This window comes from Mustelus asterias, chromosome 6 (assembly GCF_964213995.1).
Source record: "Mustelus asterias chromosome 6, sMusAst1.hap1.1, whole genome shotgun sequence".
In the NCBI taxonomy this organism is placed as follows: Eukaryota; Metazoa; Chordata; class Chondrichthyes; order Carcharhiniformes; family Triakidae; genus Mustelus; species Mustelus asterias.
The window spans coordinates 147493733-147508576 of NC_135806.1; the positions used below are offsets into that span (position 1 = coordinate 147493733).

The 14844-nt window shown below is 44.1% G+C and overlaps 1 protein-coding gene across 10 annotated transcripts in view; it reads left to right on the plus strand.

Moving 5' to 3' along the window:
* LOC144495209 (nipped-B-like protein) overlaps window positions 1-14844 on the plus strand; it is a 728344-nt gene that overhangs the window by 276359 nt on the left and 437141 nt on the right. For all 10 annotated transcript variants that reach the window (XM_078215273.1, XM_078215271.1, XM_078215278.1 and 7 more), the window contains one exon: window positions 7395-8765. In XM_078215273.1, coding sequence (XP_078071399.1) covers window positions 7395-8765 — 1371 coding nt within the window. The remainder of the gene's footprint in view (window positions 1-7394; window positions 8766-14844) is intronic.

A 14844-nucleotide genomic window follows, 5' to 3' on the forward strand; every position in this document is an offset into this window, starting at 1 on the left:
AATCATGTCAATAATGGCTCATAGGTAGCACACTCACCTTTGGGTCACAAGGTTTCAGGTTCAATAACAGATCATTTAATTCTCGCATTGCTGTTTATAAAAGTTTGTATGCAAATTAGCTGCTGTCTTTTTTGAACATTGGCCATCAGACCAAAACCAGGAGCAATCAACCAATGTATGCAGTTTCTGTATGAACATCAATAAACTTTGGGAAATGTTGTATTTCAGTCAAGCTATTTTAACATTGATGAGCATCACCTCTCTTTACTCCCACACCAGTCACTGACCTTAACTTGCATGATATTCAGTTCAAAATACTGGCTCCATGAGTTTAGTGACTAAATCTATATTGCTCTTGTTTTGCTTGGGTGCTTTCACTCTGACCACAAATACACTTCATTATTGCTGAAAACTACCAAAGGACTACAGGTGCCAGAACCTATGTGAGGGAAACTTGGGGCCAGATGTGGGGATTTTGCAGATTTTAGGTCCTAGGCTGAATATGTAGTTACAATACATAAAGAATGAAAAATAAAGAATAAAAGGATTTACTGAAACCCCTTTGTTAAAGACCATAGTACGAGTGTGAAACTTGGACATGCTGGCTGTTCTACTTTGTGAAATCATAGCACCAGTCATTGTCATGAGAATTCCAGCCTTAGAATGTCGCTGCTGTGGTTCAGCTGGCCATGGAGTCCCTGGAGCTGACAACTGAACATGCAGGATGCAGTAAAGAAGTAGGTGATAGTTATAGCCATGTTAATTTTAGGGCTATAGTCTGGGCAGTGTTTGGTCTTGATGTCTCATTGTGCAATCTTAATTTTGAGAGCGAAGCACAGAATCAAAGTGCAGAAGAGGCTCATCAGCCCATCGAGTCTGCACTGACATGAGAAACAACTAACCTACTTAGCTACCTAATCCATTTACCAGCACTTGGCCCATAGCCTTGAATGTTATTTGATTTGATTTATTATTGTCAAATGTATTGGCATACCATGAAAAGTATTGTTTCTTACGCGCTATACAGACAAAGCATACCATTCATAGAGAAGGAAAGGAGAGGGTGCAGAATTGTAGTGTTACAGTCATAACAAGGATGTAGAGAAAGATCAGCTTAATGCGAGGTAAATCCATTCAAAAGTCTGATGGCGGCAGGGAAGAAGCAGTTCTTGAGTCAGTTGGTACATGACCTCAGACTTTTGTATCTTTTTCCCCATGGAAGAAGATGGAAGAGAGTATGTCTGGGTTGCATGGGGTCTTTGATTATGCTGGCTGCTTTTCCAAGGCAGTGGAAAGTGTAGACAGTGTCAGTGGGTGAGAGGCTGGTTTGCGTGATGGATTGGGCGACATTCATGACCTGTTGTAGTTTCTTGCGGTCTTGGTCACAGCAGGAACCATACCAAATGTGAAACTTTCAGAAAGGATGCTTTTTATGATGCATCTGATGAGATGACATGCCAAGTGCTCATCCTTTTTAATTGATGTGAAGCAACCCACCTCTACCACCCTCCCAGGCAGTGCATCTCGGACCATTACCATCCTACGGGTAAAAAGGTTTTTCCTCACATCTCCCCTAAACCTCCTGTCCCTCACCTTGAACTTGTGTCCTTTCGTGACTGACCTTTCAACTAAGAGGAACAGCTGCTCCCTATCCATTTTGTCCATGCCCCTCATTATCTTGTACACCTTGATCAGTTCGCCCTTCAGTCTTCTGTTCCAATGAAAACAACCTATGCCTATCCAACCTCTCTTCATAACTTAAATGTTCCATTCCAGACAACTTCTTGATGAATCACTTCTGCACCACCTCCAATGCAATCACATCCTTCCTATAAATGGCGATCAGAACTGCACACAGTACTCTAGCTGTGGCCTCACAAGTTCAATACAACTTCAACATGACTGCTCTGCTTTTGTAATCTATGCCTCGATGGATGAAGGCAAATGTCTCACACACCTTTTTCACCATCCTACATGTGCTTCCATTTTCAGAGATCTGTGGACAAAAACGCCAAGGTCCCTTTGTTCCACAGAACTTCCTGGTGTTCTGCCATTCATTGAATACCTCCTTGTCAAATTACTCCTTCCAAAACCTGTCACCTCTCACTTTTCAGGGTTAAGTTCCATCTGCCACTTATCTGCCCATTTGACCATTCTGTCTATATCTTCCTGAAATCCAAGGCATTCAACATCACTTAACCACCCAGTCAATTTTTGTGTCATCCACAAACTTACTAATCCTACCCCCCCCCACATAGTCATCTATGCCATTTATATAAATTACGAATAATAGGGGATCCAGCACAGGTTCCTGTAGTCTGCCACTGGGCACTGGCTTCCTGTCACTAAAGCAGCCTTCTGTCATCACCCTCTGTCTCTTAGAACTGAGTAAGAAGTTTAACAACACCAGGTTAAAGTCCAACAGGTTTATTTGGTGGCAAAAGCCACACAAGCTTTCGGAGCTCCAAGCCCCTTCTTCAGGTGAGCGGGCATCTCCACATCTTAGAACTAGAACCATAGAAAATTACAGCTCAGAAACAGGCCTTTTGGCCCTCCTTGTCTGTGCCGAACCATTTTATGCCTAGTCCCACTGACCTGCACTTGGACCATATCCCTCCACACCCCTCTCATCCATGAACCCGTCCAAGTTTTTCTTAAATGTTAAAAGTGACCCCGCATTTACCACTTTATCCGGCAGCTCATTCCACACTCCCACTACTCTCTGCGTGAAGAAGGCCCCCCTAATATTCCCTTTAAACTTTTCTCCTTTCACCCTTAACCCATGCCCTCTGGTCTTTTTCTCCCCTAGCCTCAGCGGAAAAAGCCTGCTTGCATTCACTCTATCTATACCCATCAAAATTTTATACACCTCTATCAAATCAAATCTCCCCTCAATCTTCTACGCTCCAGGGAATAAAGTCCCAACCTATTCAATCTCTCTCTGTAACTCAGCTTCTCAAGTCCCGGCAACATCCTTGTGAACCTTCTCTGCACTCTTTCAATCTTATTTACATCCTTCCTGTAACTAGGTGACCAAAACTGTACACAATACTCCAAATTCGGCCTCACCAATGCCTTATATAACCTTACCATAACACTCCAACTTTTATACTCGATACTCCGATTTATAAAGGCCAATGTACCAAAGGCACTCTTTACGACCCTATCCACCTGTGACGTCACTTTTAGGGAACTCTGAACCTGTATTCCCAGATCCCTCTGTTCAACTGCACTCTTCAGAGTCCTACCATTTACCCTGTACGTTCTTCTTTGGTTTGTCCTTCCAAAGTGCAATATCTCACACTTGTCTGCGTTAAATTCCATTTGCCATTTTTCAGCCCATTTTTCTAGTTGGTCCAAATCCCTTTGCAAGCTTTGAAAACCTTCCTCACTGTCCACTACACCTCCAATCTTTGTATCATCAGCAAACTTGCTGATCCAATTGACCACATTATCATCCAGATCATTGATATAGATGACAAACAACAATGGACCCAACACCGATCCCTGCGGCACACCACTAGTCACAGGCCTCCACTCAGAGAAGCAATCCTCCACAACCACTCTCTGGCTTCTTCCATTGAGCCAGTGTCTTATCCAATTTACTACCTCCCCATGTATACCCAGCGACTGAACCTTCCTAACTAACCTCCCATGAGGGACCTTGTCAAAGGCCTTGCTGAAATCCAGGTAGACAACATCCACCACCTTCCCTTCATCCACTTTCCTGGTAACCTCCTCGAAAAACTCTAATAGATTGGTCAAACATGACCTACCACGCACAAAGCCATGTCGACTCTCCCTAATAAGTCCCTGTCTATCCAAATATTTGTAGATCCTATCCCTTATCACACCTTCCAATAACTTGCCCACCACCGACGTCAAACTTACTGGCCGATAATTTCCCGGATTTCTTTTGGAACCTTTTTTAAACAACGGAACAACATGAGCCACCCTCCAATCATCCGGCACCTCCCCCGTGAATACTGACATTTTAAATATGTCTGCCAGGGTCCCTGCAAGTTCAACACTAGCTTCCCTCAAGGTCCGTGGGAATACCCTGTCCGGTCCTGGGGATTTATCCACTCTGATTTGCCTCAAGACAGCGAGCACCTCCTCCCCTTTAATCTGTAACGGTTCCATGGCCTCCCTACCAGTTTGCCCCATTTCCGTAGACTCCATGCCCGTTTCCTCAGTAAATACGGATGCAAAAAAACCATTTAGTATCTCCCCCATCTCTTTTGGTTCCATACACAGTCTACCACTCTGGTCTTCAAGAGGACCAATTTTATCCCTCACTATCCTTTTGCTCCTAACATACCTATAGAAGCTCTTTGGATTTTCCTTCACTCTGTCTGCCAAAGCAACCTCATGTCTTCTTTTAGCCCTCCTGATTTCCCTCTTAAGTAGCTTCTTGCACTTTTTATACTCCTCGAGCATCTGATGTGTTCCTTGCTGCCTGTACATTTCATACAACTCTCTCTTCCTCTTAATCAGTGTTACAATCTCCCTCGAGAACCAAGGTTCCTTATTCCTATTTACTTTGCCTTTAATCCTGACAGGAACATACAAACTCTGCACTCTCAAAATTTCTCCTTTGAAGGCCTCCCACTTTCCATTTACATCCTTACCAGAGAACAGCCTGTGCCAATTCACACTTCCCTCATCCCTTCTCATTCCATCAAATTTGGCCCTTTTCCAGTTCAGAACTTCAACCCGAGGACCAGATCTATCCTTATCCACGATCAGGTTGAAACTAATGGCATTATGATCACTGGATCTAAAGTGTTCCCTCACACTCACATCCATCACCTGCCCTAACTCATTTCCCAATAGGAGATCCAATATCGCATCCTCTCCAGTTGGCACCTCTATATACTGATGTAGAAAATTCTCCTGAACACATTTTACAAACTCTACCCCGTCTAAACCTTTAACAGTATGCGAGTCCCAATCTATATGTGGAAAATTAAAATCCCCTACTATCACAACTTTGTGTTTCTTGCAGTTGTCAGCTATCTCTCCGCTGATTTGCTCCTCCAATTCTCGCTGACTATTGGGTGGTCTATAATACAAACCCATTAATGAGCCAATTTTGAACCCACTTTATCCAATTACCCTGTATCCCATGTGAAATTATCTTTTTACAAGTCTCCCATGTGGGATCTTGTCAAAGGCTTTGCTGAAATCCATATGGACTACATCGATTGCACTATCCTCATCTACTCACCTGAAAAAATTTGATCAAATTTGTTAGGCATGACCTCCCTCTGAAAAAGCCTATCCCTGATCAACCCTTGCCTTTCCAAGTGGCGATAGATTCGCTCCTTCAGAATTTTTACCAACAGTTTCCCTACCATTGACATGAGACTCATTGGCTTGTGTTTCCCTGGCTTATTTTTATATTTCTTAAATAGTGGAACCACATTAGCTGTTTTCCGGTCCTCTTGCATCTCCCATGTAGCTAGAGAAGAATTAAAAATTCGGGTCAGAGCCCCTGCAATCGCCTCCACAGCAGCGGTTTGCTGTCCTAATTGCTTTTTTTAAGCTCCACCCTGCACTTCACTATTGTCTCTGCTGATTTGCTCCCCTTGTACTTGTTAAAAGCCTCTCTTTTCCTACTCATTGCATCCTTAACATTTCTGGTCATCCATGGTTCTCTGGGCTTGTTACTCGTTCCTATCACCCTAGGGGAAACATGTTGGGCCTCCAACCTCTCTCTCTCCTTTTTGAATGTCCCCCCACCCACCACTGTTCTGTAGATTTCAAAGAAAGTTACAGCACAGGAACAGGCCCTTTGGCCCCCGAAGCCTGCACCGACCATGTGAACTAAAAACCCCCTACACTCCCGGGGATCATATCCCTATATTCCCATCCTATTCATGTATTTGTCAAGACTCCCCTTAAAACCCACTATCGTATCTGCTTCCACTACCTCCCCTGACAGCGAGTTCCACCCACCACCCAATTTCCCAGTCTACCGTGGCCAGATCCTACCTTATTTTACAGAACTCTGCTCTACTCCATTCCAAGACACTTTTTTTGCATCTTGTTTATTTCTTTGCTCGTAACAAGCTGAAATTGTGCCATGTTGTGATCACTACCAATAAAATGCTCCCCCACTGCCACCTCAACCAGCACTATGCCTTCCCTTGTTGGATCCTCTCTTATTGGCCCATACTCCAAGAAATCCACTTCATCCAAGCCCTTAACACACACTTTCTGGTTAATGTTGGGAAAATTGAAATCACCTAATATCACAGAATTACAGAATCCCTACAGTACAGAAGGAGGCCATTTGGCCCATCGAACCTGCACCGCCACCCAGGCCCTATCCCCATAATCGCATGTATTTACCCTGCTAGTGCCCCGACACTGAGGCAATTTAGCATGGCCATTCAACCTAACCCGCACATCCTTATAATTATCCTATTGTTACTGCTTTTACACACCTCCGAATTGTGCACATATTTGCTTCTCAATATCCCGCTGACTATCTGGGGGTCTATAATAAACACCTAGCAATGTTCCTTTTTTATTCCTAGTCTCTACCCTAAAACCCTTCTAGATGCTCCCTCCAAGATATTATCTCTTCTAACTGCTGTAACTAACTCTTCACTAATAATGGAATGTTTCCTCCTCTTTTGCTCCCTCCCCTGTGTCGCCGGAAGATTATTTATCCCAGAATGTTGAGTTGCCAATCCTGCCCCTCTGTCAACAATGTCTCTGTGATGTCTACTCATTCACTATTCCACATGCATGTCAATCCATGTCCTTAACCAATACACCTGGCATTCAAGTAGAGGCCATCCAACCTTGCCTTCTCCCTTAAAACGTAATACAATTGTACTCCTTCTGATTTGATTGCTTTACTGTATGATGTTGTGTTCCCATCCTGCTAACAGTGCGTGTCCCCTCCCCCTACTGAATTAGTTTAAAGAATGATGCACATATTAACATTTTTACAGGTTTATGCCCTATTGTGCAACCATATGCTGTGTTTTATACTTGTACACAAACGGTATTTTCCTTCATTATTACTACCTAAAAGATATTACATAGGGATCAAAATCATATTTACAACAAAGGCTGAATTTGCCTGGTTAATGGTTAGACTATTATGATTGTAAGTTGTCTCACCACCAAAGAGTGATGAGTTGTAAAATGATAAAACAATATTGAGCCCATCACAGATAACTTTTCTAATATTTTTTCCATCACCAGTTTGATTCTTTATAACATGGTGATTGGAATAGAACACAGTACTTCAAATGTGAGGTGACTTGTTAGGTCATACCTGGAGTAAATTCATTCTCTGCATTGCACTGTATTGTAATATTGCATTATGTTGTGTAAGTATATGACAGTAACATTCAAATGTTTCTTTGTTTCAGACAAACCTTTAAAGAAACGGAAACAAGACTCATTCCCACAAGAGATCGCTGCAGGAGGTGGAGGTCCTGCAAGTGGAGGTGGTGCAAATAGACCTGCATTGTTGGTCAGTATTGATCTACAGCATGCAGGAAGAACTGATGGACAAGCAGTCCCTCCTCCAGATTCAGAAAATGTAAAGAAGTCTGTGGAGTTGGTACGACAGAGTTCCGATGTGTCTTTAACACGGCAAGAAGATACAACGGGAGTGTTAAAACCTAAACCAGAAAATCACCCAGAGGTCCCCAGGAGGAAATCTGAAAACGAGGGGCAAAAGGACAACAGCCGGCCTGATGTGATCAAACCTCGGCCCGAAACTCCGAAACAGAAGAGTGAGAGCCGACCAGAGACACCGAAGGGAAAGCATGACAACAGGCGAGATGTGGCTAAACTAACACCAGAGAAGAGACTGGAAACATCTAAACACAAACATGAGGGCAAAACTGAACATACAAAAATGAAAGTTGAGAGTAGATCAGAAACACCAAAGCCACGCCATGAAGGACGACAGAGTTCAGAGGCTCCCAAAGATAAACGAGATCTGCATCAGGAAACCCAGAAACAGAAATCAGATGAGAAAAATGATTCTGAAAGAGGAAAAGTGGACCCATCAAAGGTCAGAAGACCAGATACCCCAAAATTAATCAAAAGTGAGTCTGATTCTAAACCTACTCGCAATGAGACTCCAAAAAATAACCAGACAGACTGTTCAAAACCTGTGAAGGTGGAAAAGAAAGTGCGTGCTGATTCGGGTGACAAAGGAGATCGTGGTGACCGAAGTGAGCGGCGTTCACCAGAAGAACAACGGTTGCGATCAGAAAGTCCCAGAGTCAAACAAGATAACAGAGAGCCTGGGAAAATGAAACCTGAAGTGAAAGATCGAAATGCATTGAAGCAGAGTAGAAGATCAGACATTCCATCAGGATCACTGAGCAGTAAAGAAAGGGACGACCGCAGATCGGAGGGGAGCAAAGTGAAAATAGAGGCTCCCAACCCTCTTTCTGATAAAGAGAAATTTCCCAGCTACCTGCTGGGGGGTGGAAGGTCCAATGCACTAAAAAACTTTGTAATTCCAAAAATCAAGCGGGATAAGGATGGTAATGTTTGCAATGAGCAGAAGGAATTGAGGAAGTCGATGGATAAAAATGAAGTAAAATTAAAAGTGGAAAAAATGGATCTAGTAGAGGATCTGAAGAAAGTGATCAAACCTGTTGTGGTTCTTCATAAGCTGCCCTTTGATGAAGTGCAGAAATTTATCAAGGACACTGAAGACAAAAATGCATCAAGGAGTTCCAGCAAATCTAAGAGCAGATTGCCCACCAAGTCAAGTAAAGGTATGAATCTTACTTTTTATCATTGCAGAGTTGACGAGAGCTTTTCAAGTTTCATGTATAACTTGTAGTTTATTTCCTTGGTCATGTGTCTGCAAGGATATATTTGGGCTCCTGGTGAATCATATCATTCAGCTTTGTAGGAACACCCTCCAGTGGCAGAATATTGGTACAGCATATGGGAAAACCTGGCAGAACATTTGCTTTAGTTCAGTGCTTTACCGTGGGCTTAAATATATTTTCTGTAGGGTTGTCACCTCCCCAACCCTCACCCCAAAAACACACACAATGTTGTATAATATCCAAGTCCTAGCCCCTGCTTTTCCAAGTATCTATGATTTTTTTTTATCCCTCCAACTATTGTTCAGTTTCCCCTTTGAAAGGTATGTTGAACTTGTATTCACTGCCCGATTAGATAGCACATCGCAACTCATTGTTTAAAAGAAGTTCTACTCCTGTCAGCTTTAGTTCTTCTAATCTCCTTAGGTTTCTGTGCTTTGGTTATTGGCAATACAGCCATTGGAAACCAGTTCTCTTTATTTAGTTCAAACACTTAATGATGCTAGGATCATCATGGTTGAAGGTGGTATAAAACATGCTGAGGAGGATGGTGTGAGCATGTGACCCTGTTTAGCTTCATTAGACTGGGAATGAGTCTGAAGACTCAATACCAGTAAGAAGTTTAACAACACCAGGTTAAAGTCCAACAGGTTTATTTGGTAGCAAAAACCACACAAGCTTTCGGAGCTCCAAGCCCCTTCTTCAGGTGAGTGGGAATTCTGTTCACAAACAGGGCATATAAAGACACAAACTCAATTTACCAAAGACAAACTCAATTGTAAATTGAGTTTGTGTCTTTATATGCCCTGTTTGTGAACAGAATTCCCACTCACCTGAAGAAGGGGCTTGGAGCTCCGAAAGCTTGTGTGGCTTTTGCTACCAAATAAACCCGTTGGACTTTAACCTGGTGTTGTTAAACTTCTTACTGTGTTTACCCCAGTCCAACGCCAGCATCTCCACATCATGACTCAATACCATCCAGGACTCCTGTGATTATGCTGTTACGGAAGTGTTGAACCATTGTGATGGTTTCCTGAGGATGTCTCAATTTCTCCATTACCTTCTGTCGTAATTCAGCCAAATGTCAGTTTCCCGTCACCAGCACGCTTTATTGTGCACCAAAGTAAAGGACCATGCCTATGGCTTGCAGTCAGGTCGTCTTCACCTTGGGACCTGCTATAATGGTCTGGGTAGAGTAACAGGTTTAAAAACTCCTCTTGACCATTTCCCCCTGGGCAAACCTCTGTTCGCTCAGTAAGGCAGCTCGTACTTCACGAAGCCCATGGGGAGATCTATTAATGATTCCCCCGTGATTACCCCCCCCTCCCCACATGTGCGCATGCACACGGTCCTTTCTGTCGCTTGGCACTCAGTTGGAGTCTGTCTATGATATGGCAGGGTCAGGCGCGTAAACCGAACAGGAGACCACCTTTTCCACAGGGAGCATTGCAGGGTTACCAATGTGGGTGCTTCTTCTGGTTCTGCTTCAGCCCAGAGGCCCATGTCTGCAGCCTCCATCACTGAGCCCTTACCTTCCCTATCTGGAGGGGCCAGCATGGAGTAGGCTTTGAGCTGATGGCTGGCACTGGCAGCCGCTCTCTCCATAGCTGGTGGTGAAGCATGCTCTTTCAGGAACTTCCTGGTTCTGAGATGTGCTTCATTAAGGTTTTGCCCTGAAATTTGACCTTTGGTCTTGTTTTCTCTTTAGTGACCCCAGGGGCCCACCCGGAACCATCCCCAAAGTTCCTCACATGAACCAGATCACAATTTGCAAAAGTCTTTGTCTTTGTCTTTGCAGAATGTAGTTTCTTTGTTGGTTTTCTTGTTGGGACTCTGTCAGGTTTGAGAATAGCGGGCTCAATCTGGTACAAAGCCGTTGTCCCATTAACAACGCCGCTGGAGCAACACCTGTGGTTGCATGTGGTGTGGAACTGTAATTGAACAAAATTCATGCCAGTTTAGTCTGCATGGATACTGTTGTTTCTTCATGCCATTTTTGCCAGTTTGAGCCGCTCTTTCTGCCAGTCCATTTGATGACTGGTGATGAGGTGCTATTCGGACGTGTTGGATACCATTGGCACATGTGAAGGTCTGGAAATCACCACTAGTAAAGACCGTGCTGTCTTGGAAACTAGGACTTCTGGTATTCTGAATACTGGAGCTTTGTCATAATTTCTAGATCCTAGCCTGAGAAGTCGCTCAAGTCCATGCAATGCACCTCCAACCACTTGGGGAATGTGTTTTTGTCATTAAAAACATGGAACCTATGAAGAGGCCCAAAAGGTTGACATGCACATGCACCCATGGCCTGCCAAGCCACTGCAAGTGGTGTAGAGAGGCTGAGGGTGGGAGGTTTTGATTTTCCTGGCACAGGTCACATTGCTTCAGCAAGTCCGTGATAAGAGAGTCAATACTGGGCACCAGACAGAGCTCCGAGGAGGCAAACGCGGTTGGCCTCTCCATCCCGTCTTTCCAGAGATGTGACAGCACTGCATGGGGAAGCATCACAAGTTAATACAAGTTCTTTTAGGGTTGAAATGAGCCACTGAGTTAGATGACGGTAACTCTCGTTTAATTTCGGAAAAAGCCTGTTTACGGAGCTTCAAATGATCATCCCTGGTATTATTGTGCATGCGCAGCCTGCCTGTCCCTCTGCCGGGTGAGGCAGAGTTGATTAGATGCCAATGCGTAGAACAAGGGTGCGTCCAAGGCATCTTGTTACGATTAGTTTGTTGGTTTCATCACCTTCCCAGAAGGTTAATTAACCCTGTGAAACATCATCTGTTCCGTGTTGCCCTTGCATGTTTTCCACAAGTCAGCTGAATCCAGTCCATTATATCTGTCATCCATGTTTCCCTTTGATATTCCCTTCTAATAACTGTGTACCTACTGTCGACCAAAATAATATGACTGAAATATTATGGTGCAGGAGGAGGCCACTTGACCCATCATATCTGCACCAACTCTCCAAATAATTATTATGAATTGGTGCCATTCCCCTGCCCAGCACTGATCCCTGTGGAACACCACGAGGCATGATGTGGAGATGCTGTGATACTGTGAACACCACTAGGTACAGACCTCCATTCAGAAAAACACCCTTTCACTGCTACCCTCTGTCTTCTATGGCTAAGCCAGTTCTGAATCCATCTAACTAGTTCACCCCTGATCCTGTGATTTAACCGTTTGCACCAGCCTGCCACAAGGGACCTTGTCAAATGCTTTACTAAAGTCCATGTAAACAACATCCACAGCCGTTCTCTCGTCAATCATTTTTGTCACTTTCTCAAATAAAACTCGGTTAAATTAGTTAGACGTGACCTCCCTTGTACAGGACCATGCTGTCTGTTGCAAATGTGTATAAATCCTATCTCTAAGAATCTTCTCCAACAATTTCAATATCCGAGACGTCAAGCTCACTGGCCTATAATTACCCAGCTTATCCTTGCTACCCTTCTTAAATAACAGGACATAATTGGCTATCCTCCAATCCTCTGGGTCCTCACCTGTGGGTAACGAGGAAACAAAGATTTCTGTTAGAGGCCCGGCAATTTCATCTCTTGTCTCCCTCAGGAATCTGAGATAGCTGCCATCTAGCCGTGGGGATTTTTCAACTTGATGCTTTTTAATACACCTAACAATTCTTCCCTCGTAATGGTGACTTGTTCTAAAGGGCTTCGATATCCCTCTAAGACACAATCAATCAACGTGTCCTCTCTGTGAATACCGATGCAAAGTACTCATTAAGGACCTCGCTCACTTAGACCATAGACCATAAGACCACTTCCTTTGTTTCTGCGCATAATTTTCCTCCCTTTTCCTAAAGTGGTCGGACTCTTTCTCCAGCTACCCTTTTGTTCCTAGTATTTGTATAAAATGCCTTGGGAGTCTCCTTAATCCTGTCTGCCAAGGACATTTTGTGACCCCTTTTTGCCCTCCTAACTGCTTGTTTGAGTTCTTTTCTATTTTCCCTGTATTCCTCCAGTGCTTCATCTGTTTTTAGTTGCCTGGACCTCATTTCTGCATCCTTTTTCTTTTTTGATTAGCCTCACAATTTCCTTGGTCATCCACGGTCTCCGAATCCTGCCTTTCCTGTCCTTCCTTTTCACAGGCACATGCCTGTCCTGCACTCCGATCAACTGCTCCTTTAAAGACTCCCAAATGCCAGTTGTGGATTTACCCTCAAATAGCCTCTCCCAAACAACAGCCTCCAAATCCTGCCTAATCTGGTTGTAGTTAGCCTTCCCCCAATTTAGCACCTTAACCCTAGGACAACACTCGTCCTTTTCCATGAGTATCTGAAAGCTTACGGAATTGTGGTCACTGTTCACCATATGTTCCCCCACTGCAATTTTGATGACCTGGCCGTGCTCGTTCCCTAGTACCAGGTCCAGTATAGCCCCCCTCTCTACTCGGACTATCCACATATTGTTCCAAAAACCTTCCTGGACACACTTAACAAATTCCTCACTATCCAAACCCCCCCTTGCTTTAGGGGATTTCCAGTCGAGATGAGGAAAATTAAAATCTTCCACTACAACAACCCTATTATTTCTACCTCTGTCCAAAATCTGCTTACCTATCCGTTCTTCAACTTCCCGTGGGCTGTTGTGCGGCCTGTAGTACACCCCCATCATAGTGTTAAATAAGTTAAGAGCCCATAGTGTTAAGGGTAAGACCCTGGCATGGATAGAGGATTGGCTGACTGACAGAAGGCAGAGAGTGGAGATAAAGGGGTCTTTTTCAGGATGGTAGCCGGTGACTAGTGGTGTACCTCAGGGGTCGGTGCTGGGACCACAACTTCTCACAATATACATTAATGATTTGGAAGAAGGAACTGAAGGCACTGTTGCTAAGTTTGCAGGTGATACAAAGATATGTAGAGGGACAGATAGTATTGAGGAAGCAGGGGGTCTGCAGAAGGACTTGGACAGGTTAGGAGAGTGGGCAAAGAAGTGGCAGATGGAATACAATGTGGAAAAGTGTGAGGTTATGAACTTTGGAAGGAAGAATGGAGGCATAGACTATTTTCCAAATGGGGAAATGCTTAGGAAGTCAGAAGCATGAAGGGACTTGGGAGTCCTTGTTCAAGATTCTCTTAAGGTTAACGTGCAGGTTCAGTCAGCAGTTAGGAAGGCAAATGTTAGCATTCATGTCGAGAGGGCAAGAATACAAGAGCAGGGATGTACTTGTGAGGCTGTATAAGGCTCTGGTCAGACCCCATTTGGAGTATTGTGAGCAGTTTTGGGCCCCGTATCTAAGGAAGGATGTGTTGGCCTTGGAAAGGGTCCAGAGGAGGTTCACAAGAATGATCCCTGGAATGAAGAGCTTGTTGTATGAGAACTGGAGCAAGCTGAGAGGGAGTAATGTGATTGGCCAGAGAGTGGTGAATCTGTGGAACTCATTGCTGCCGAAGGCTGTGGAGGCCAGGTCATTGAGTGGCTTTAAGATAAAGATAGATAGGTTCTTGATTAATAAGGGGATCAGGGATTGTGAGGAAAAGGCAGGAGAATGGGGATGAGAAAAATATCAGCCATGTTTGAATGGCGGAGCAGACTCGATGGATTGAATGGCCTAATTCTGCTCCTATGTCTTATGGTCTTATGGAGTGCCCCCTTCCTGTTTCTGAGCTCGACCCACAGTGTCTTGTTACATGATTCTTCCAAGGTGTCCTCCCTCTCTACAGCTGTAATATATGTTCTATAACTAGTATTGCAACTCCCACACCTCTTTTTTACCTTCCCTTCTGTCTCGCCTGAAACACTTGTATTCCAGAATGTTTAGCTGCCAGTCCTCATAGAATCATAGAAACCCTACAGTGCAGAAAGAGGCCATTTGGCCCATCAAGTCTGCACTGACCACAATCCCACCCAGGCCCTGCCTCCATATATTTTACCTGCTAATCTACGCATCTCAGGACACTAAGGGACAATTTTAGCATGGCCAATCAACCTAACCCGCACATCTTTGGACCTGTCCCTCTTTTAACCAAGCCTCCGTTATTCCATTCAAGTTCTGCGCA